At 40.3% G+C, this 24,069-nt stretch overlaps 1 protein-coding gene across 4 annotated transcripts in view; it reads left to right on the top strand.

The window, feature by feature from the left end:
• The window catches only part of CTTNBP2 (cortactin binding protein 2), a gene marked incomplete at its 5' end in the record, with an annotated part of 137,984 nt that overhangs the window by 36,660 nt on the left and 77,255 nt on the right, over positions 1–24,069 (top strand). For all 4 annotated transcript variants that reach the window (XM_080936326.1, XM_080936325.1, XM_080936324.1 and 1 more), the window contains one exon: positions 23,000–23,221. In XM_080936326.1, the coding sequence (XP_080792452.1) occupies positions 23,000–23,221 (222 nt within the window). The remainder of the gene's footprint in view (positions 1–22,999; positions 23,222–24,069) is intronic.

The following is a 24,069-nucleotide window of genomic DNA, read 5'->3' as shown; positions in this document are numbered from 1 at the left end:
AGAGAGAGAGAGAGAGAGAGAGAGAGAGAGAGTAGGGGAATAGAGAAGTAGAGGTTGGCATGAGCACATGGAGAGAGGGTGGAGGGGAATGGGGAGGGGGGTGTAAGGGACAAGGAGACACAGCAGGATCAAGCAGGGAAGAGCGAGAGAGTGCAGAGGGGCCAGGCAGCCCCTTTCATGGGGAATTAGGCATACCTGGCTGTTGCCAGGTAACTGTGGAGCTGAGCTTAGACAAAATGCTAACAATGAGTTGTTTCTAGAATTTTCTGTGTAGTAGTTTTAGATTGTTGGTCTCTGAAATTGTGGGAAACAAAATCAGGATAAGAGAGGCACTACCCATTTATTCCTTAGATGTAATACTCCTTCCTTCCTTCCTTCCTTCCTTCCTTCTTCCTTTCTTCGACAAAACCTTGTCAAAAAGCCCATGCCAGCCTTTCATGATGATCCCAGTGCCCACTACTAAGATAGACATGCACAAAGCATGGCAGGGTAGAGGTCGTATCCTTATTTAATTAGTCACATGGTCAAAATGCTTGTGATAAGATGAGAGCAAGGTTTAATGGTATGACTGAAATCAATGCTACATTTTTATATTAAGTAAAATGGTTCCTCACTTTGTAAGCATTGAAGAGTTTTGTCTTTAGCTATCAGGAGAGGCCCTTACTGAACTGATACATTGGGAAGGCAGTTCTGTGGTGCTAATATGACATTGAGTCCAGTCAATACAGACAGACATTATTAGCCATGATTTTAGGACATTTGTTTCTCCTTCTTAAGTCTCTGTTCACCAGTCTAACAAAGGCACAAGAATGACTGGATGTAGTTGGGACTCAGTAGGGAAACTCCCATTGCTGACACCTGCGGCTGATTACAGTCTTCCTGGCAGGGCTGCAAGGTAGGAGTATTTACAAACTACTGTGATTTTGTGTTCAGAGAAAAACAGATTTCTCCTTTGAATAGAGTGTTTGGGAAAAGCTTTAAGTTAGACATTTGTTTTCCTTTAGGAAATGACTAGAAATCTGTAGAATTTTATTTTGAAAGATTTTTTTTTTTAAATTTTCTAGTACAGTCATGTGTTACTTTAAAGTGTATCCTACATTTTTGTTTAAAGAGGTAAAAAAAGAATTGTTGTGGGGCACTCAGCTGCTATATACATTTATATTACTACAGTAAATTGTAAAAGGTCTATTTTAGTGTGGGCTTCTTGTATTTCTTTGGTTACTATCATCATTAAAATTTATGAAAAGGAAAATCAATATATATATATATATATACATACATATAGTTGCCCTTATATATAATAACTATGTAGGATATATATCTATATACATACATACATATATATATATATATATATATATACACACACTCATACCCACAAAGTTGACTGAATCTGTGTCTGTCTTTTAAATATCAAGAAGTCTCAAAGATTCTTACTGTGATTAATATAGCTAACTATATGCTAATGATTTTTAACAACTAATTTTTAACAAATAGTCTTTGCCAAGAACTGTTTATGCTCTTTCTAGGTCACCCTCAACAAGGCTGATTTTATCCCTGTGCACTAGCAATAAGGACCCTAGTTGTCAGTTTTTCTACTTGGCATTCTTTATAATAAACACTGGTTTCCTGGAAGGGGGGGCAGGGAGATGCAGTACTTCGAAGATCTGATCATTGGGTTTAAATTGATTCTTGTTTTGCTATTCCTTCCCTAGTTGTCCTTCATGCTTGCTAATCATGGGGCTGCTGTTTGGGGAGGGTTTGGTAGAAGTATAGAACATTCTGGTTGCCCTGGGCCTTGTGTGTTGCTTGCTGTAGGTGAGGTCTGTCTCCCCTTAGGGAATGACACCCCATACACTGATGCTTCCAGACTAACATGTCCACAGACTAAACTGTCAAAATCAGAGCCTGTTGAACAATGGTTTATTTCTCACAGGTCTCTGAGGTGACTGGGCTGGGTCATGACACAAGGTGGAAGCTTATGGAAGCCAGAAAATACAGAATGCTCTCTATGGGGCCACATAATTGGGTTATGTGCCCCTTCTAATCAACCATGAGCTTAAGCTTAAGGTTGGTAATTCCAGGACCTTGACATGCCCAGGACCTTCTCTTCTTAAATGTGACCAACACGGAGACTTTTCACCATGTCAAACAACACACACACACTGCACTCTTTGTCTTTATCCCGTAACAGTCTTGTGAGTCGGAAGTCATTCAGTGCTTTACACGGGAGAGACTGAGGCTCAGAGTGGCTAATAATTTGACTAGAACTGAACTGGGGCATTTTAGAGCCAAACGTCAAATTTAGCCCATCAGAAATAAGAGTTCCCATTCTGGAACAAAGTCTGTGCCTCTATCCCAGTAACCCTCAGTCTCGCTCTTTAAGTATATATCTGTGTCTCATTAAGATATATCTGTGAGTTTCTATGCCTTTCTTTTTTGTGGATAGGAACCACCAGTAACTCTGTGCTGCCCTTGGTGATGGGAAAATCATTCCTGTAGATACTTTTAAGATGTGATTTCATTTGCCCCCCCCCCCCCATGTGGGCTTGGGTACTTAGAACATCCATCTCTGTGGCAGTTGGGACACTCCAGTTGAAAACTCCACCTGAGGATGTGCACTTTGTAAGTTGTTTCCTTTTATTGATGCTGCCAATTGTCTGAAGAGAGCAGGGAAATTGGACTGCTGCAGGACTGCGGAGATGCCCTTCTGAGAGGCACCTCTGAATAAACAATGAAGCCCAGCGTTGTTTGCTTGTATAGTTTTTAAAGTCCTTGAATTTTTCCCTTTGGATTTTAAACCATAAGTAAACCCAGCATATATTTTCAGTGTGAGCTGGTAAGTGTGTTCTTATTCTTGGCCTCTAATAAAATGGGACAAAGGACAAACACCTCTTGGCGTACTGAAAGGGAGACTTGAATTCTCTGAATGACATTATTTTTCAGTGCAGTGTATTAATTGCTTAGGTTCTAAACTTGTTAGAGCCCTTTTATAAATTGAAATAGGTACATATTCTCTCTACAGCTCTGTGCTTGCCTGGAATTATGACAATTTACATGTGCTTTGTCTGAACATTAAGTCCTTTCCCTAAGTTAAATCATCTCAGGGTTATGTACCTAATACAGTATGAACGCTGGGATATATTATACTGTGCTACTAAGAAACATATGACTAGGAAAAGAGCCTGTATCTGTTTGTTTTTAACCCAAGGAGCTTGATACATAGGAGTGTAGCCTGCAAACAGACTCCTAAATGTTAGTAATGCCCTGGAGACAGGAACCTGCCGATATGCATTTGCCTTCCTTTGACAAATACAATTTGTGGAGGGGCAGTGGTCTTGACTGTTTGTGCTAAGGCAAATCTGAAGACCTCAGATGCATGGTCTCTTCCAGTGAATACCTGTGTGCTGTAGAGAGAACCTAGGAGGTAGATAGTGTGCTGGCTCAGTCTTAAGGAAGTAAGAAGTCATTGTGGAAGCTACGAACATGAACTCTGCCATAGATGGAAAAGGCAGTTGGTAGAAGAGACCAGGTAGAGAAACCACTGTGATTATTATTTTGGCAGGGTGGGGCATGTGTGGAGGTAGTATAGCGGTGGTTGGGGTGGTGGTGCTCGTTGTATGGTGGTGGTGTGACCATGAAGTCCAGGGACATGTGTATGCTAAAGGCAAGTTCCAGTGAAGGTTATTAAGAAACTATGGGCTCTTGACTCTTCTGTCTACCTGGTCAGAGTGTACTGGATTGTTCTCAGTCAGTTTGGGGACTCAGCTTTACAAAAACTATTTTATGTTTGTTCAATCTGTAAATTGGGCTCTAGGATGTTGCTATAGTAGCTAATCAATATCTCATTCACAGCTAAAGTTAGGCTTTTCCTTGTTCAAAGATTTATTTATAACCTTAAAAACAAAGCAAAACAAGCAAACAAAAAGCTTACCTATGGATGCACCATTAGTGTTTTTCGTAGCCAGTAGGCTCCTTTGACCATTTTGTGGTCTAGGCAGTTCATTCCCAAAGGGCAGTTTAAACATAAAACCTGGTGTGACTTTGTAAAGCAAAACCAGCCCTTGCTGATTCAATGAATTCTGAAAGGCAGTGTCCATTTTCTGAGAAGAGCAGGCAGCTTCCAGGAACAAGAGCCAGTGAGGATTGAGGTTTGCTCACTACAGAGATGAGGAAATCATCATAAAGGAGGCCCAATCAAGTGGCTACAAAGCCACCCGCTGCTCAGTGACCGCCATCTTCCCAGGTCCCTTTTTCCGGTGATGTCTGAGCTTGGCAGAGAGCCTTCTCTGCCTGCCCCTGCATTTGGCTCTCTTACTCTTCACTGCCATTTACAAATCCTTCCCAGTGTCCTTGACATCCAGAGAGCATGGGGGAAAGAATGGGGTTACCAGAGACGTTGGTATGTTCCACTGCTTGGCTACTTGCTCGCAGAGACAGGAATCAACAGGTTTGTGGATGTTGGGATGCATGTCGTTGATGAATTTCTCAACCTTAGATATTCACGGAGTCCTTGCTGTGTGGCCTCATAATGTGACTGGCCTTGCAGACAGATAACAAAACCATTGTAACACCAAACAACTTAGAGGTGCATGCATTCAGACCTACGTTCAAATTTGAGAACATTTGATTACTTGTATAACCCACACTCCTGCATGTGTATTAAGGGAGGGTTACCTCAACATTGCAGAGTAGGGAATCCCAGCACTTGGAGACAGAGCAGTAAGATAATCTTGAGCTCAAAATTAGATTATACAATGAGTTTCAGGCCAGTCTGGGCTACTTAGTAAGCGACTGTCATAGACAAGCTTACTATAGACTATTGATAATGCTAAATTAGTTTCAAAGATAACTATCTTTGAAATGAGCCATTCAGATGTGTGTATGAATTGATTCTGTTTGCTTGCTATTTCGGTGAATTCTATCGCTATTTATATGGAGTGGGTAAGGATTATATCTGTGCAGACCAGGCACTATTCCTAGGTACACATTACCATTTGGTTCCTAGACCCAACTGCAGTACTGTGTGTCTGGTACCAGTTTTTAATGACAGTCCACAGAGTCAGAACCGTGTGTGTAGAATATCAGGATAGTAGGCTCTTCTCGGTGCATGGCTGTATCCTGACAGTTCAGGCAACCGTCAGCATGTCTGTGTGCTCTGATGGTTCTCATGCACATTGGATCTGTCAGCTTGAGGAGAGAATTGTGTGATGAGAGCCAGAGATGTGCTTTCTATCTGGGATAACACATTGATAGTTAAATCATACTCTTGTCTTTTTCTGCCAGCCAGCAAGATAGAGAGACTAAGATAATTAGGAAGACAAGTGGGCCACCTCCTTCATAGTCCTGCTGTCTTCCCAAAATGTCCACAGCATCATCACACTTATAAAAAAAAAAATGTCCTCAAGTGAAGTGAGGGCTTTCTCCGTCTGCACCAATCACACTGTCTGCATGGACTGAGTTCGCATGTGTGTAGACAGGCAGATTAAGAACTGGCAGGTTTGGGACAGATGTTGAGTTCTTTGGCCCTATGCTAATTTGATATAATTCTTGTGTTCTGCAGGAGTGTTAATGGATAGCTAAGGCTACCTTTGAGCAGAGGCAGACACTTTCAGTTACTGTCCAGCAACAAGCAGGTACAGGTACCCAGAACCCTTTCTCCTCCTGCAGTGAAGTACAGCAGCCGCTGCAGTAAACCACCCACACGGTGGTGCCGCAGCGTCTCATACATGGTGTCTAAGTTTACAGGTTTGAGCTCCCCATTCAGTAGGAAAGTGGGGGATGCAGTTTGGAGAAGGGAAAGCAGATTCAGACAAGGCTAGACCTTAAAAAGAAAGCTCAGGTTTCCTCTGTTCAGAGCCCAGTTGTGGAGAGTCGTCAATCATATCTGAGACTCAGGAAATGGTTTCCTTCCGTCGTCCGAGTCTGTATTCTTCTGAGGGAGATGCTGCGCTGTGCCATCTTGCAGTGTGAAGCATATGTGTGCAGCATTCTCTAATTTATTCCCAACCAAAGACGATTCATCACCCCCTTGCAATTCTGCTCACCGAGATCCAGCAGATGACAAAAACGAGACAAGAAAAGCTGGATGCTGGAGAGAAGCAGTGTAGACATTTCGTGATAAAATCATTGCTTGGTAATAGATGGGGGTAATAACAATAAAAAGAAAAAAATCTGCCAGAAATAGACTAGTTTTCACTGACAAGAATAAATACGAACAGTCCAGTGACAACTGACCTGTTCAAGTTAATATGAATTATGTATCCAGCTTGTGCAGTGCCCTTGGTTTATAAAGCATTTTTTCACAGCTGGTTATATATCACAAACCATGAAGTAAGACAAACTGGATAAACCAAAATGGATTTGTCCCTGTTCCTGCAAGTAACTCTTATCCTGCTGAGATCTGCCTATGCCTGGCCGTGCATCAGGGCCTCCTAACCTTTAGCCCAAGTCCTGGTGCTTCTGACCTGAAGGTGGTGGGGAGTGCCTTGTTCACATCTACATGTTGGCCACAGTCTGAAAGGTACATGTTGGATTCATTGCAAGCAAAGGATGAAATTACTTGCAAAGGCCTCTGCTTTGCCCACGTGTGTAAAGCTTCAGTTCAGGGAGCCTGGGAAGCTTTCTGGTTTAGCTTGGGGAGTACAGAACAATTCTCTCAAGGACTAGGGACTTCTTAATGGTGGTAAAGAAAGGAAGGAAGGAAGGAAGGAAGAAAGGAAGAAAGGAAGGGAGGAAGGGAGGAAGGGAGGGAGAGAGGGAGAGAGGGAGAGAGGGAGAGAGGAGAGAGAGAGAGAGAGAGAGAGAGAGAGAGAGAGAGAGAGAGAGAGAGAGAGAGGGAGAGGGAGAGAGGGAGAGAGAGAAAGAAAGAGAGAAAGAAAGAGAGAAAGAAAGAGAGAAAGAAAGAGAGAAAGAAAGAGAGAAAGAAAGAGAGAAAGAAAGAAAGAAAGAAAAAGGAAGGAAGGAAGAAAGGAAAAAAGAAAGAAAGAAAGAAAGAAAGAAAGAAAGAAAGAAAAAGGAAGAGAGAAAGGAATAGAGGAAGGAAGAGAGGAAGGAATGAAAGAAGGAAGGAAGGAAGGAAAGAAGGAAAGAGAAAGAGAAAGAGAGAAGGAAGGAAGGAAAGAAGGAAGGAGAGAAGGGAGGAAAGGAGGAAAGAAAGAAAGAAAAAGAAAGAAAGAAACTGGCAGAGTTTGAGTAAAGGATGGATCCAAAGCATTGAAATTTTTCCCTTGGTTGTTTTTTACATGGTGGCTCATCTGCAGCAGGGAGATGGTGGTGATGAACAGTGCCTTCTGTCTATTCTTCTTTTCATTTTCGAGATGCTCAGCAGTTCTTCTGACTGGTGAATTCCTAGTTGATAGGTCACGCTGGTCCTTCAGGACTTGGGAGTTGGGTACCACAGTGATAACAAATACCCTCTGACCTTTTCTTTGCTTCCTGGAGAAATGTATTTTTAACAGGGACAACTTGTGTCCCTGAGCTCCAAAATTTTAAACTTGTAGTCACAAGGTCTCCCCACAGAGGTTATCTATGTACTATCTCTAATAGGCAAGCTACCCTTATTTGAATTTTTTTGATTTTTAGAATATTCTTCATGTAGGGATTGTTTTTTATAATTGGATATATCTTATGTAAAATTCAAATTTTCTAAATTCTCCTCCGTACCCCTTATCCCATCCCCCCATCTCCCTGCTTTTATGAGGGTGTTCACTACCCACCTATCCCTTCCCAGCTCCCCACCCTAACATTCCTCTACACTGGGGCATCTAGCCTTAGCAGGACAAAGGACTTCTGCTCCCAATTATGCCCAACAAGGCTATCCTCTGTTACATATGCAGCTGGAGCCATGGGTCTTTGGATGGTGGTTTAGTCCCTGAGAGCTCTGGTTGGTTGGTGTTGTTCTTCCTATGGGGTTGCAAATCCCTTCAGCTTCTTCAATCCTTTCTCTAACTCCTCTATTAAGAACACAGTTCCCAGTTCAATGGTTGTCTACAAGTATCCACCTCTGTATTTGTCATGATCTGGCAAGGCCTCTCAGGAGACAGCTATATCAGGCTCCTGTCAGCATGCACTTCCTGGCATTAGCAATATTTTCTGGGTTTGGTGACTGCATATGGGCTGGATCCCCAGGCAGGGAAGTCTCTGGATGGCCTTTCCTTCAGTCTCTGCTCCAAACTTAGTCTCTATTTCCTCCTGAGAATATTTTTGTTCCCCCTTCTAAGAAGGACTGAAGCATCTGTACTTTGGTCATTCTTCTTTTTGAGCTTCCTGTGGCCTGTGAATTGCATCGTGAGTATTCTGAGCTTTCAAGTGGGAATTCTTAACCTAATGTTATTCCCAAAACCAACACTATTTTCATATTTTTTTTCCAAATTCAAAATAATTAGAAGTTTCCAGAATTATCTGTATTATTCCTGAAATAGGGATATATTTCACAGTCGTTGCTTTATATCCACTTGACTTTTTGTTTGCTTGTTGGTTCGAATATCTGCTAATTATTCATATAAGCAATATGTTTGTAATTGCTGTTCATTAGTAAAAATGCCCTAGAGGATAAAAACATAATAATAAAGAGAAGCCAAATGTTTCTATGGAGTGACATAAGGTGAAGAACATCCAGAGAAACTAGAAATTTTTGGGAAAGAATTTGGTCCAGCAAAACCCACCAAATTCCTGAGTGCTTGATCCATGAGCATTCAGGTCCCCAAAGGGGGCAATTATTCCTTCCAACAATTTCACACCCTTCAGAAGCCTTGCTTTTTCAAACACTGACTTTGAAACCAAAAGCCAGTCAGAGATTTAGCCCTCCTTTTAATCTTTGTCTACCAGTTTTCTGGACACACTAAGCCATCTTTTTATAAGAATCACTGTTTTGCTTTCTCAGTAAATGACATAGGGTTTTGTAAGCTTTGTAATGGGATTGTGTGTGAGAAAATGGTCCCAGATTACTCGGTATCTAGAAACTGTATAAAACCCAGAATATAGAACCTTCACGACGAGCAGCTTATGTTGAGTTGTTATTTTGGGGCCACAATCAATGCTTCTATGCCTCTCTCTCTGTTTCCTATGAACAATGAGAAACAGATCCAGTACTAAGGCTAGGCTAATGACATCAGCAACTCCACAATGACTCCCTTGTCTAAACATGACGCTTCAGAACTCACTGTTTGCCCACATCTGAACTAATTTCTTGTATTAAGTGCTGCTACAGAAATAGATCTGTGTAGCCTTTTGTCTCAAGTATCTTCTCTTGGCCCCACTAATTTCTTCAAAATTATCTCATAATAAATATCTTGTTTATTTTTCTCCCACCGTAGTATTATATTTGTGCATGCTTCTCAAGGTGTTAGGCTAGAAGTTCATGTCTGTCCACAGGCAGATTGATTATATTTTCATGAGTAGTGGTCGTTCCTCTTGACTGGGGGAGTGAAGAAAATTCAGGCCATTATAGAATAATCCGAGGAGTTCAGGCAGTGAAGCTGGCATTAGATGCTCAAGCTGTGTAATTGAGTGTCTTGTTTGAGGTGGGGACTAGGCAAGGGTGCTGGCCTGTGCCAGATCTGTTTAATATTGTCTTGGAAATCACTGCCATTTCAATATGGGACTAATGAGAAATTTAAGACAAAAGGATTCATGTCACATTCAGATGATATCATTGCTTATGCAAAACTCCAAGGAAATTATCCAAATTACTGGCTAAAATCAATAAGTTGATATGTAAAATTTACAAAATACAAAGTTTCATTTATTTATACAGACTATATAGTCTAGGCTGCCCCAACTTTCTGAGTGCTGGGATTACAGAAATGTACCTAATCTAAAATTGGTTATATTCTCCACTTTTGTGTATGCTTGAAAATTTCATAGTTAGTAACACCTTAGAAATACATTTTTTAAAATTTAGATGTAAAAAATAGGAAAATTCCTATTTACAGTACAGATAAAAGTCAGAAAACACATAGGAATTAACCTAACAATATTTCTGAGACAAAACTGATTTAATAAAAATATAATAATAATAATAATAATAATAATAATAATAATAATCTGTATCTCCCGTGTGTCTTCGTGCACGGGGTCATTGTCTGGACATGGAATCATGGGAATGAATCCTTCAGGTAATTTGACCTTGTTTTTACTCATAACTCTAGAACTTAATTTCTGTTCTTACCTGGTGACTTCCTAAAGCATTTGGTCATTGGAGGTTGGTAGTTATTCTTTTGTAGAAAATAGGATGACTGTTTGCGTTGCTGGTCCACTGTCTCCCATCACCACCTACTGTGCCTGTGCCAGGGAGAGAAAGGAAAGTAACCCCTGGGCTGTTCCAACTCTCTCAAAGTAAGTATTTCTGTTTTTCTTTCTTTTGTGCTTACAACCTAGATTTGTATCCCATTTTCCTCTCAAGAATTTATCATTTTTTTGTTTGATTTTGCTGTGCTTGAACTCCTTGCCCCTGAGACAGACTTAGGGCTACACACATTTAATCTTGATGTTGGTTGTTTGTTTGGAAAACAAAAATCCCTCTTTCCCCATCCCAGATTTGAATCAGAATAGCTTGGGGTTTGAAAATGAAACAGTTTAAAAGCCAAGAACCTCTCTAAGTCATAAATCCCCATCTTACATTTCTTATGCATGTTTCCTCAGCCTGTGTTTGACACACAGCCAGAGACAGGGATTTGATGCCAATTTTGTGCAACTCTATATATAATCTTTGGAATAGCATTGGCTCTTAACTTCTTTATTATATCAACCATAATTCATTTTGTTAGGTGTCAATATCTTTACATTTCTAACTTACAGAGAAAATGAAAGCATTGTACATATTTGTGGGGTCTCTTGTGAGGGTTCATGAAATGTCTCTTTAAATATGAAATCAGATATTGGAAGAGCACGGCCATGCCTCTGTCAGTGATCTCTTCGAGGCATCCCTAGTTCCTTCCACTTTTGCTTCAGTCTATTGATCATTCTTTATATACTTCAGCGAAATGTGAGCCCAGGAGGAGAGGTGGTTTCCAGTGCAGACATCTGTTTCTTTTTTACTAATGATGCACTGCATGGAGTCAAGGGTGTGATGTTTGTGCATAGCGTGGCAATGTTTATTTAGTTGTTCACATGCTGAACGTACTATTGATTAAACCATTATTCATTTTTGCTTCTTTGTCCTTAACCTGACTCTCGTTCCTCTGCCTCTGAAAGCCAATCTAGTCAGATGCAGTCATCATTTCAATCGTCACCCCTGGATTAAAAGCATTAGCACCATTAGCACCCGGGGTGGTGGCAGCCGTGTAGGGTTGTCCAGAGCTGCAGATAGGGTTTTCTCAGTTGTCTTCAAGTGCATGTTACTGCTGGTGTCGGCTAGTTTTAATTTTGAGGTTATCAGGACTTTGGAGGGAAAAATAGACACATACAAACTACTGTCATTTTGTTTAACACATGCATAATATATTCTGTAAAAGTCTTATAGGAAACTGGCTAAGTCTTATTAAATCTGTCAGCATGTGGTCAGACTGTTGGCTGTAAATGTACTACATACAATGCTCTAACTTCTTCAACAGCCTTGATTCTGCCTTTTAAACCTTGATTTATTTTATTTTTGGTTTTGTGGGGTTTTTTGTAGTGGTTTGAGTAAAGTTGTGTATAACATTTATCTCTGACATCTTTTCTCTTGTCTTCCAAAATATTCTTTTCAGCATTCAGAAGTATAGACTTTGAATAAACTACCTAGGTGAAATATCATCTCTTGTTAACGGATCTAGGGCTAGTTAATAAATTGTTCTAAGCTTTCATCTGCTTTCTATAAAATGTGAATTAAAATAATGGCTATTACCTAAGCCATTTGTCAGGCAGAAATAAATTAAACAGTAAATATTAAGTTTTCAACAAGGATTTTTCTTTTTCTTAATATTTTTAAATTATTGTTTTATTTATATATGAATGTAAGTAATTCCAACTTCTAATAAGATGAGTCGATTCAAGTTTTTTATGGATGTTAAGTTATGGACACTTTGAGAGGAAAGGCTTTATGGGAGGTTTAATTAATACACGTCAAGCTTTTACATGGATCAATGTTATCTATTGTGACATTATCAATACAGCTCACAGAGTAACTGTTAGTTTCTTTCCTAAGAGGATTACAGGTATGTCAGCTTTCTAGTACTATACTAAAACACCTAATATTTCTAAGAGAAACAGTTTATATTAGCTCATGGTTTTGGAGGTACCATGTGGTAAGTGGGTGAGTGGACCCATTGCTTTTAGACTCGTGGAATACGAATGAGATAGCACAGATGAGTGCCTTATGGTTGGAGTGTGTTACGTAGTGAGCTGTTCATCTCACGACTGAGGACAAAGAAGATGGAGAGACCTGGGTCCCACAGTTGTCTTCAAAGCATGCCAAAGCATGTTGTATTAGTTAAACCTCCCACAAAGCCCTTCCTCTTAAAGTATTCATTACTTTCCAGTAGCACTGAACAGGGAACCAAGCCATTAACACCTAGCTCTGGGGAACATTCTAGATCCACATCCTGACAGCAGCAAACAAAGAAAACCAAACCAAACCACCACCACTACCACCACCACCACCAACAACCAGTACACTTTAAATATAGTTTACCTGATTGTTTTGAGCAATGAAAAGATAAGGACATCTGTAATATATTTACTGTGCCAATTAACAATCATAGTAATGGTTGAGGTTTTACTTCTTGCCTGTGAATTTCTCCAAAAGAGCTCATAAGGAGTCATGTTCTGCTGAGTGGTAGTGAGAAAGATGTCGCTCATATTCTCAGACATTTGAATATTTGGTCCCAGTTGTTTGCCCTGTTTGTAAAGGCTTAGTAGGTGTGGCCTTGCTGGAGGAGGTAGGTCCCTAGGGTGGGACTTTGAGGTTCCCAAGCCTGCTAGCTCTGCTTCCTGTTTGTTCTTTTTCTATAAGCTCTCAGCAGCTGTTTCTGCCACCATGCCTGTGGTGGCTGGCTGTCACACTTCTTCACCATGATAGTGATGGACTCTTTCCCCTCTGCAACTGTGAGCTCAAAATAAACTCTTCCTCCCCTGAGTTGTCTTGGTCATGGTGTTTAATCACAGCAATAGAAAGTCAACTAATGTACCGGCCTTCGAAGCTCCTTTAAGAGTCGATTCGGGAAACTAATTACCCCCTATCTTTCTAATGACTCATTTTTGTGAAATGAATTTCACGCTCAAGTACTTCTGAGGCATAAACCAAGAAGTTACCTGAACATTAGCTGTTCCTCCTGGAAAAAAGGCTTCCTCGACCCAATGCAAATTCCCTTCAAGTCCTTTCTTTACATCAATGCTTTCCTCATACATGCAAACATATGTTAGGTATTGTTGAGTATGTTCAATAGTCTTTATTGCCAGCATCCCCTTATTAACTCTTTTTCTTCTTCTTTAAGAAATGAGATCTCCCTTCCTTCCTTCCTTCCTTCCTTCCTTCCTTCCTTCCTTCCTTCCTTTCTTTCTCCCTTTCTTTCTTTTTCAATATGTAAGTCTTTTATTGTCCCCAAACTGTACTTGTGATCAGGATCTTGTTTCTGGAGCTTGGAAACTGAGGTCTCATTCGTCAGCCTGCCGCACGGTTCCCTTCTCAGACACACAGATGCCATCCAAACACTTTCTGATCTCCTTGTTTTTAACTGTTGTGGCTGCTGAATCAGAGCCTCTGAATATGAAACAAGCTCAATATCATTTTCTTCAAGGATTAATTCATCCTTCTGGGCTGGAGAGACAGAACAAGCAACATCTGTCCCCATCTGAACCCTGTGGATGTATTTTTCACCCAAGAAATTTTGGATTTCAACCAAAGACCCATTCTCCTGAATAATGATGTTGATAGGGAAGTGAGCATCCACAACCTCATCTTGTAACGGAAGCCCAGTGCAGCACCCTTGACCATGTTCTGCCAATATGGCTGCAGATGGTTCTGATAGTGGCCAGTTCCTTTCTGTTACCCCACCATTTGTCAACATGGAGACATTTCCTTTCCAAGAAGACTCAGCTCTACACTGATTAAAGTCCCTCTGCAGAGTTTTCCTGGGGTCCTTCACAATGACTGTGTGCCCCTTCAGAGCAATGTCGACATCTTCTGGAATGTCAGCCACATGATAGCTGAGAATGGTCTTCATTCTAGCAGTAGATGGGGCAAAGAGAGAACAAGAAATGAGATCTTTCTATGTTACCAAGGCTTAGGTCAAACTCCTGAGCCCAATCTTTTTGCCCGGCATCTTGAATACTAGAAGTCTGAGCACATGGGACTATACCCAGCTATTGCTCTGCCATTCTTAGAAGTAATGAAATATGGGCTGGGAATGAAGCTCAGTTGGTAAAGTGCTTGCTTACCACGCAGGAAGCCCTGGGTTTGATTTCTAGCACTGTAAACCCCACTGTATACACCTGTAACCCCAGTACTTGGGAAATGGAGGCAGAAGTTCAAGGTCATGCTCATCTGTCCAGTGAGTTCAAGAGTGGTTTAGGCTATTTTCAGACAAGAAGGACATTAAAAATACTCTGTTGCACAGTTCAATGTCTAAGAAGATAAACTGTGTATAAGAATATTAAGACAGAAAAGCATGTTTAGTGTAACCTGGGTAAATGATTTTTCAGTGGTTTGGGCATGTACTCAGCTACTTGAACCTAAAGCCTCTGGTTGTTTCCAGTTAAGGCAAAAGTAGATGCAGTCAGCAGGAGCTATCAGGAGGAGATGCCTTTGGGTAAAGAAGAAGCTGTCTCAAGCAGCTTAAAGAATGAGGGTGATGGTGAATCTGCAGTGTTGAAGGTTTGTATCTCAGAGTGACGGCAAAGATTCTATTGTCAGAAGACTATACCCAGAGGATACCTGTTATGTTGGATCCAGTTAGGGAATACAAAAAAAAAACCCGTCATTTTGATAGACTGTGAACCAAGGAACAGGTACTTCAACCCCCTGTGGTGCTCCTGAAGCTGTTCTCAGCTGTCATCAGATCAAAATGAGATCAAGTGGTTGCGTCCTTCCTGGGACCAAGTGCTAAACATGTCCTCACTTGCCACATCTAGAATTACTTCTCTGCTGAGGATTTTGACTTTGACCCTGATTCCTGAGCTCTTTCCTCAGGAGGCTCTTGGCTCCATATTCTGTTTGCTTAAGTCTGGTAAGTGCTACTTTTAGCCATCTGACAAGCATGCATTATAAATGTGTTGTTTTCCTTGGGCTGGGCTAAGTGTGTCCATTTAATAAACACAATCCATTTGAAAAGAGCTAAAAGGAAAAATGCTGGAGTAAGGCTTAGCATGGTGAGGCATCCAGTGAGTAGATTTTTTTTGGAGAAACCGGAGATTACAGACTGATGTCGTGCTGACCAAACCACTTGAATTATGTGTATGCTGTAGCAAAATGAACCAGACTTTTTGTTAAATGGACTTGAACACCTGTCAACAGTAGTTCACCAGAAGTCTGCCATTTCACATTGGCTAATAGCATGCAAGATATACACCAAGTTTGCTGCCTAGCTTGTTGGGCAAATAAATAGTCACAATGTCTAGCAATCCAGTAGTAAGGTCTCCAACTTTCCAAGTCCCTAAACTTTCCCACATATCCAGTTGGAACAACCACGTTCTAACTCCAACTGGAAAAAATTCCATTCGCTTTTGAGCAGAACGTAAGGAGATCACAACATATATCATACATATTTGTTATGATTTGGAAATACCTTGCATGTCAAAGTTTTGGGCTCCCCAGTTGTATGATTTAGAAGGTTCTGAAGCTTCACAGGAGAAAGTAGGTTACTGGAGCAAATCTCTTTTAGAGATTTATCTTTTCCTGAGTACTCTCCTTCTCTTCTGTCTGCCAAGATGAACAGCCTCTGTTACATGCTCCATGGCGGGTGTAGAAGGAGCAGAGCAGGCAACCTGGGTGAAACTGTGATTCCAAATAAACCTTTCCTCTTTTAATTTGTTTATGTCAGGTTATTTTGTCATAGCACCAAAAATCTGACATGATGTTTTAGTATTCTAATATACAATGTAGAAAGATTATTTCTATTGGCAAGTTTATGTACTTAATACTTCAAATGTTATCCCCTTTCCTAGTTCTCCCCTCTCCCAAGCCTCTTCCCCCTACTTCTATGAGGATGCTTCCCCTCCCACCTCAACATCCTGGCATTCCCCTACACTGGGGAAACTAGCCTTCACAGGACCAATGGCTTCTCCTGTTGATGCCAGACTATACCATCCTCTGCTACAAATGTGGCTGGAGCCATGGATTGCCGCATGTGTTCCCTTTGGTTGGTGGTTTAGTCCCTGAGAGCTCTAAGGGGTCTGGTCATAGGTTTTTCTTCCTATGAAGTTGCAAACCCCTTCAGCTTCTTCAGTCCTTTCTCCAACTTCTTCATGGGGGTCCCCATGCTCAGTCTGTTGGTTAGCTACAAGCATCTTAAGCTGTATCAGAGCTGTAAGACTCTGGCAGAGCCTCTCAGGAGACATCCATATCAGGATCCTGTCAAACAATATAAAACACTTTGGAGTGATTCTAACCAAGCAAGTGAAAGATCTGTATGACAAGAACTTCAAGTCTCTGAAGAATGAAATTGAAGAAGATCTCAGAAGATAGAAAGATCTCTCATACTCATGTATTAGCGTTGTTTAATATAGTAAAAATGGCTATCTTGCCAAAAGCAATCTACAGATTCAATGCAATTCCCATCAAAATTCCAACTCAAGTTTTCATAGAGTTAGAAAGAACAATTTCCAAATTCATGGGGAGTAGCAAAAAACCCAGGACAGTGAAAACTATTCTCAACAATAATTCTGGGGAAATCACCATCCCTACCTCAAACTGTATTATGAAAGATGTTTTAAAAAATCAGTTGTAGTGTGGGTACTCTGTCATTCAGGATGTGTGGTAAGAACCGAAATCGTATCCCTTCTCCACTTTTTGGTTAAGATGAAGTATAGTAGCTATTGCAGAATATTTACTTCAGGGCATGCTCTTTGTGACTTTCAACTTTTGGATAAAGATGAACAACTGCTTTCTTAATCAGCCTGTACCCAAAAGTGCCTTTTAAATTATAGAATCGCCTTCTTCCATAAACACTGCTTATAACATAAAAAAACAGGGATATACAAACCTTTGAGTATGTCTAATATGCAAAGACATTTTTGTATGCTCATAGGATGCAGTTAGTATCTGAAAACTGAAAGTAACCAGCATGTGTGTAGGTGTTGGTTTAGGAAACACATGTTCTCTGATGTGGAGTCATAGAAACTTGGCAGTGTATTTATGGTTTTAGAGACATGAAAAATATGGTCAGGTTTGTTGTCTAACTCTACGATGTCTTACAAAACAAGAGGCCTTCCTTGATTTCTCTCATTTTAACATCAGTAGATGTCAGGAACGTGTGTACATAGACATTTAGCAACACACACAGCTGCTGTTTCTGTCCTTAGAACCTAAGGCATGTCTCTTGTACTTCATTGTAAGGGTTAGAGTCATCCATATTTACAATGCAACATAGTTGGCATATCTATGTTTATGAGCATGATCGTATATAATTCTGCAACATTTTCAGGAAGTTTTTAAAAGTAATTTTAACATGCTACAATTAAGTCATTGAAGCCTCTAAATCTTCATATTTTTACTTCATGCAAATTATTGTGCACCTTTATGGAAGACTTTTTGTTGATTTGATGTCTATCCATAACATGTGATATTTAAATCTGGATAGTTGCTGGTTTTCAACTCTTAATTAGTTATCATTTCTTTGTAGCAGGAGAAACTTTAATGCATAATTTTACAAATGCTCTGCAGCCGTCAGATGATTACAGATGTGAGAGCTGTCTGCCTGCCTCTCGCCATGTTGTTACTCACTGTTATTTAGCCTTTCCCCATTTCCTCATGTTTCCTACCGCACAGTGACCACTCTCGTGCCCCATTTCTATTTTAGCTTCAATACATGAGTGATAATGTGGAGCATTTTCCTATACTCAGTTCATCTCACCTAATGTAATATCTTTCATTTCCAGCCATGTTCCCACAAAAGTCAAATTTTCATTTTTTTGCACAGTAATGTCTTTTGTGTGTATATGCATATGTATATATCACATTTTATTTATTCTTATTTATTTCAGGGATATCTTAGTAGATTCCATATCTTACTATAGTAGATAATGCTAAGAATTTAAAAACAAAATTAAATACAACAAAAGCATAACAAAATTATGTTAAATATTCTCAAACTATAAAAGCTATTGGGCAAAACTGAAAAGTTATGTTGAATATATTTCATGTGATTCAAAAATTAATTTTAACTCATTTATCCAAAGGTCACTTGAGATTTAAGGATAGATTATATGTTCAGAAGTTACTTGAGATACTATTATGACAAATGTTGGCAACATAAAATAAGTTTTTGTGGTGAGTTTATGTCCAGTAGTGAAAAATGGATTGTTAAGATGAAATTTCAGGGCCAGCTAGATGCCTGGGTTGATAAAGATGCTTGGCAAGTAAGCCTGAAGCCATGGGTTCTCTTCCCTTGAGATCCATGTGGTGGGAAGGAAGGAAGGACAGACGGAAGGAAGGAAGGAAGGAAGGAAGAAAGGAGAGGAAGGAAGGGAGGGAAAGAGGGAGGGAGGGAGGGACGGACTGATGGATGACTTTTCCAGCTTGCTTCTACCATCCCAAGATGCAGCACACATGACTCTCCCAAAATAAGCCAATGGAACTATAACGGCTGTGTGTAACTTGAACAGGGAATGCATAATAAACATTACCTACTAAAGTGAAGGACAAGGTGCATGTTTTCAGAAAAAGTATTTGAAACCTAGTTTAGATTTCTCAATATTGTTCACTTTAAGAATATCAAACAGCATGGTTGTTAGAGATTAGAAAGGAATAGTTTTTCTTTTTCTTTGGTTTTGGTCATGACACTTGAACCTAGGGTCTCACACATGTTAGGCAGGCACTGTGTTATATAACTGAATGTTGACCCCCAAATAAGATTTTTATTGAAGAATCATTTGTCTTCAGAATGTTGTGCTATTGGTCTTGCCTCATTTAGTTGTGTCTCCCTTGGTTTAAGATGCTGTTATTAACCTTCATCAAGGAAACTTCTCATTGCAATGCAGAGACCACTGAAGGAAACCAAAATCCATCGAAAGAGAGAAGGGGAGGGAGAAATGAAGGGAAGGAGAGAGGGAGGGGAGAAGGAGAGGGAGAGAGACAGAGACAGAGAGACAGAAGACAGAGAGACAGAGAACTTCAAGAACAAAATTAGCTTGGCCATGATAAAGTAGGGCTCCAATTCCTGGTATTTGGGAGACTGAGAAGGACTGCAAGTTCAAGACCAGCCTGAACAATTTAGTGAGAACTTTTCATTCATATATATGTACACACTAGGGATATAGTTCATGGTAGTAGAGTTCTTGCCCAGTATGTGCAAGGCCCTGGTTTCAATCTCTAACACAAAATACTCAAACTTACCAACTCACTGCAGATGTGTGTGCCAATTGGCCATAGAGTAAAACCAGGAGCCATTTTTGTGAACGTGTAGAGTTGGTTAATGAGGATCATCTTACAGAAGCTATGACCTTTGATTTGGATAAGATGTGTGTGAGCATTTCACAGAGACAGGGTTGTACAGTGGGCATGAGAGCTTGGGAACAAACCTGGTTCCCTGTGCTCTGACTGTGTGGAGAGAACAGGGCCTAAGTCAACAGCAGCTGCATCTCAAACGCTGCATGATAAGGAACACAGGGAGAGATGCCTCTGTGGCTTGCAGACCCCACACTTAGGGAGCCCTATACTTAGTTTAAAGCTGCATTATGGCCACCTTGAAATTTTGCATGGTCTTCGAACAAATGTTCCATTTTGTAATGAGCCTTGGATATTAGTTGCTGTGTCTTAAATTATGGCATTTATTAAGGAGTCCGAGTGGAAGGGCCCTAACAGTGTACTTTGTGGAGAATGCTAGACATATTTTCTGTGCTCAAAGGGTAAGGAAATATGGCACCCCTACCCCCTTTATCTCCCATGGGTGCTCATTGATGTCCAGTGTTCTCAGTTCAGAGGGGGCAAAAAGAAGAGGCGAGGGCTTGGATTAAAGGAAAGAGACCGCCGTAGTAGTTCCTCCTCATATGGTGGCTTTTGGCTTACTGAATGATGTAACAACCACAGGACTTGAACATTTCAATCTCCAGGGGTCTTTGCGTCACACACATGATAACAGGAAAGTGAAGCCCACGGTGGCTTTGATTTTAAAGTTGCACCTCTGAAGCGGGACCTAATCTCTGTGATTGATGATAAGATTCTCTAGGAAGAATCCAGGGGCATGAAATGCTTTTAACTCCTAAGCCTTGGTATTATTTTTTTTTTTTTTAATTTAAAATAATTTTCTGAAAGCTGCTGAAAGGCAGCTTGAGGAAACTGAACTTTTTAAATGCGTTTTCACTTTCTAATCTAATTTAGTAATAGGAAAAAAATTAAAAAGAAAAACATGTCATGGCACTTGTGTCTCTGGTTTCAGCTTGCTGAAAGTCACCTAAAAATGGAAAATCTTAGCTCTGTGTAGCTGTGCTAAAGCAGGGAACTGTAAATATTTCTTGTGAAAATGTTTGACATTTGAGATCAGTCTTGAATTATTGTAATTTGGCGTCTTCTTCAGTGTCAGTAAATGTTTTAGTAGGTATTTCAGAATGACCTGAATCAGGGAAAGTAGGTATATTTCCACTGCTATTCTCCATTTCATGTAAAATCCTTCGTAGGCTATTTATAGAAAATTTGCATGTGGTGCTTATTACATAAGTGTGAAATGAACTTTCACTGATGGGCTGACATTTGGATTCAGACAAGGTTGCATTCTTTTCTGGAACTCTGTGAGCTATACCTTAATGACCCTCAACAGTATGACTTTATTTTATTAATTTTTCTTTTGGCCCTTATAGTTGGATACATTTTAACAAAGTATGAATATATTTTCTTATATAAAGAATTTTACAAATTATCTCATTTTTCTTCAATGCTGTTCAGACTAAGAAAAATACAGCAAGCTTATTTATGTATTTAACTTAGCTTGATTGCCATTTGAAATATAAATTCTGTCAGAAGAGATAATTTTTTCTAATTTTTTATTATCAATGTTTCTAATTTTACTTTGCCTAAAAATTGTTTTAATTATAGAAATTTATCAGATACAGTATAATTGGATACGTGTGTATAGTTGGCAATGATCATGAATTTAACTTTATTTAAAATAATTTGGACTGGAGAGATGGCTCAGTGGTTAAGAACACTGACTGTTCTTCCCGTGATCCTGAATTCAATCCCCAGCAACCACATGGTGGCTCACAATCATTCGTAGTGAGACCCGATACCCTCTTTTGGTGTGTCTGAAGACAGCTACAGTGTACTCACAGACACTAAATAAATAACAATTAAAAGTTCTAAGCATCTTTTTTATGTATTTGTTTTATCCATCATTAATTTACCTACTGTCCATCCATCCATCCATCCATCCATTCATCCATCCATCCATTCATCTATCCATCTATCCATCTATCTATCCACCCATCCATCTACTTATCTATCATCTATCTATCTATCTATCTATCTATCTATCTATCTATCTATCTATCTATCATGTATCTATCTACCTACCTACCTATCTATCCTATCTATATGTCTGTCTATCATTTATCTATCTAAAGTGTATGGGTATTTTGTCTGCATGAATATCTGTGCACCACATGCTTGCCTGGTGCCTAAGGAGGCCGAGGCCTGAAGAGGGCATTGAATCTCCAGAAACTTAAGATCAGGATGGTTGTGAGATTCCCTGTGGATGCTGGGAATAAAAGTTGGGTCTTCTGGAATAGAAGGGACTTTTGGAACCATTCTGCATTCTCCAGCCTGACCCATTTTACCAGAAAGGACTACACCTATAGTTCAGGTTTTTGAAGGAAGAAAGGATTGTAGGAACATTTTATTTGTATTGTTTTTATTTAAAAGTTTTACTTATATCACTTTAGTGTAAATTTCAAATTTGTTCTCTCACTGTATGTCTTTCTCCCTCTACCCCTCCCCCTTCTCCCCCTCTCCCCCTTGTTATATGCACTAGTGTGTGTGTGTGTGTGTGTGTGTGTGTGTGTGTGTGTGTGTACATGTACATGCATGCACATGTGTAGGCTGGAGAAGAATTTGGATACCCCGTTCAATTATTCCCTGCTTTATTCCCTTGATACATAGATTCTGCTTGAACTTTGGGCTTGCTCTGTTGCTAGGTTTTCTGAAAATAAGTCTCAGGGATCTAGCTGTGTCTGCCTCTCAGTGGTAAGGTTATGTGTGCTGCACACAACTCATAACGCGGGTGCTAAGGATTGAACTCAGGGCCTCCTTGCTTGTATAGCAAGCACTGTGACCATTGATCAATCTCCCCACCCCTGGCAACATTATTCTTCTGGGAAGTATACAAGCCTTCAATAGCCATGACAAAATATCTGGGGAGGTCACCTTAAAAGCAGGAGGGGCATCACTGTGGACCGGTTTCAGCAGCGTAAGTCCCCATTACAGTGGTGAGATATGTCAAGGCAGGAGTCTGTTAAGCTGGAGACTTGTTTGCCGGAGGTCAGCCAGCAAAGTGAAAGGGGGATGGAGAGTCTTATCCTAATACTACTCAAGGGCACATTCCCAGTAGTCTGATTTCCTCCCACCTTCTGAAGAGTCTACCACCCCCAATAGCTCCAGGGCCTGGGGCCCAAGCTTTCCACATGTGGGTCTTTGGGGACAGGCAAAATGTAAATTATAGCAAGAAGAAACTTTAAAAAAATAGGCTAAATGGCTTGCCAGGGTTGCCAAGACTGGGGCCCCTACTGGGCCTTGACTTACCTCCTGAGGACACTGTCAGCCTTCACCGCAAGCAGCTTTGAGTACCACGTGGGAAAGACATCTCAAAACCTGGGGATAAATATCTTCCCGTTACTTCCCGTTCGTTTATTTCTTCAACTCATTCTCTCATAGGCTCGCAGGAAGGAGGTGTTCATCCAGGAACGGTATGGGAGATTTAATCTAAACGACCCCTTCCTGGCACTCCAGAGAGACTATGAAGCAGGTGCTGGTGACAAAGAGAAGCCGGTCTGCACCAACCCACTCTCCATTCTTGAAGCTGTCATGGCCCACTGCAGAAAAATGCAAGAAAGGATGTCCGCACAGCTGGCTGCCGCCGAGAGCAGACAGAAGAAGGTACTGAGACATTTGTCTGGTTTTCCTCTACTCGTGTGGAACAGCAAAACCATCTCCTGTGGTAGCTGTTTATTGAATATCACAATATTCATACTTTAGGAATGATTGGGATAAGTTCTTATGAGTACACAATGTATCTAGAAATAATAAGATCATAAAAGGATTATTTTCATGGAATGTTTAATAATTTCTCTAAAATATAGGTTTGGTGGGAGTGGGCTTCCTTTCCCCAGTGCCATAAAATGCATCTCGCCAGAAAGTTCCTTCATTCTATAGTTCAGCCAGGACTCTCCCATCACATGTGGTGGTCCCCAGGGTAGTCTATATAGACTCGACTTAAAATACTTCTTTGTAAGCAGACATTTTGGGTCATGCTTGCCGCCCTGGTACTTGGGAAGCTGGAAGGTGGAAAATTGAGATAGTTCTAAATGATAGGAGATTCTGCGATCCGAAACAACATCAAAATTAAAATACAAATGGAAGCTTTTATTGTTCTATCTCCTGCTATTTCTTTACAACAATGAAAGTAGCTAAAGAAACTAGAATGAGGGTTGGCAGGATTGTCACCAAATGTCCTCCTTAAACCTAGGCAGGTCTCAACCACACATCTCTTCATTTAAACCCTCCCCCATTAACATACCCCTTCTTCTTACACTTGAGTACATATTTCAAGGCAGATTAATTTTATACAACACACAGAGAGACAGAGAGACAGAGACAGACAGAGACAGACAGAGTTTAGCCATAAGGAAATAGAAGTCTCTATTTTGTCCTAATAAGCTGCTGAAAGAAATAGTTCCCTTTATAAGTAGTAGTAGACTATAGAGTCTGTTGCTCTCTGATATAAT

The sequence above is a fragment of the Micromys minutus genome (assembly GCF_963924665.1).
Source record: "Micromys minutus genome assembly, chromosome: 23".
Classification (NCBI taxonomy): domain Eukaryota; kingdom Metazoa; phylum Chordata; class Mammalia; order Rodentia; family Muridae; genus Micromys; species Micromys minutus.
The sequence above is the reverse complement of the archived record's forward strand: the minus strand, read 5'-3'. Positions and strand labels throughout refer to the sequence as shown.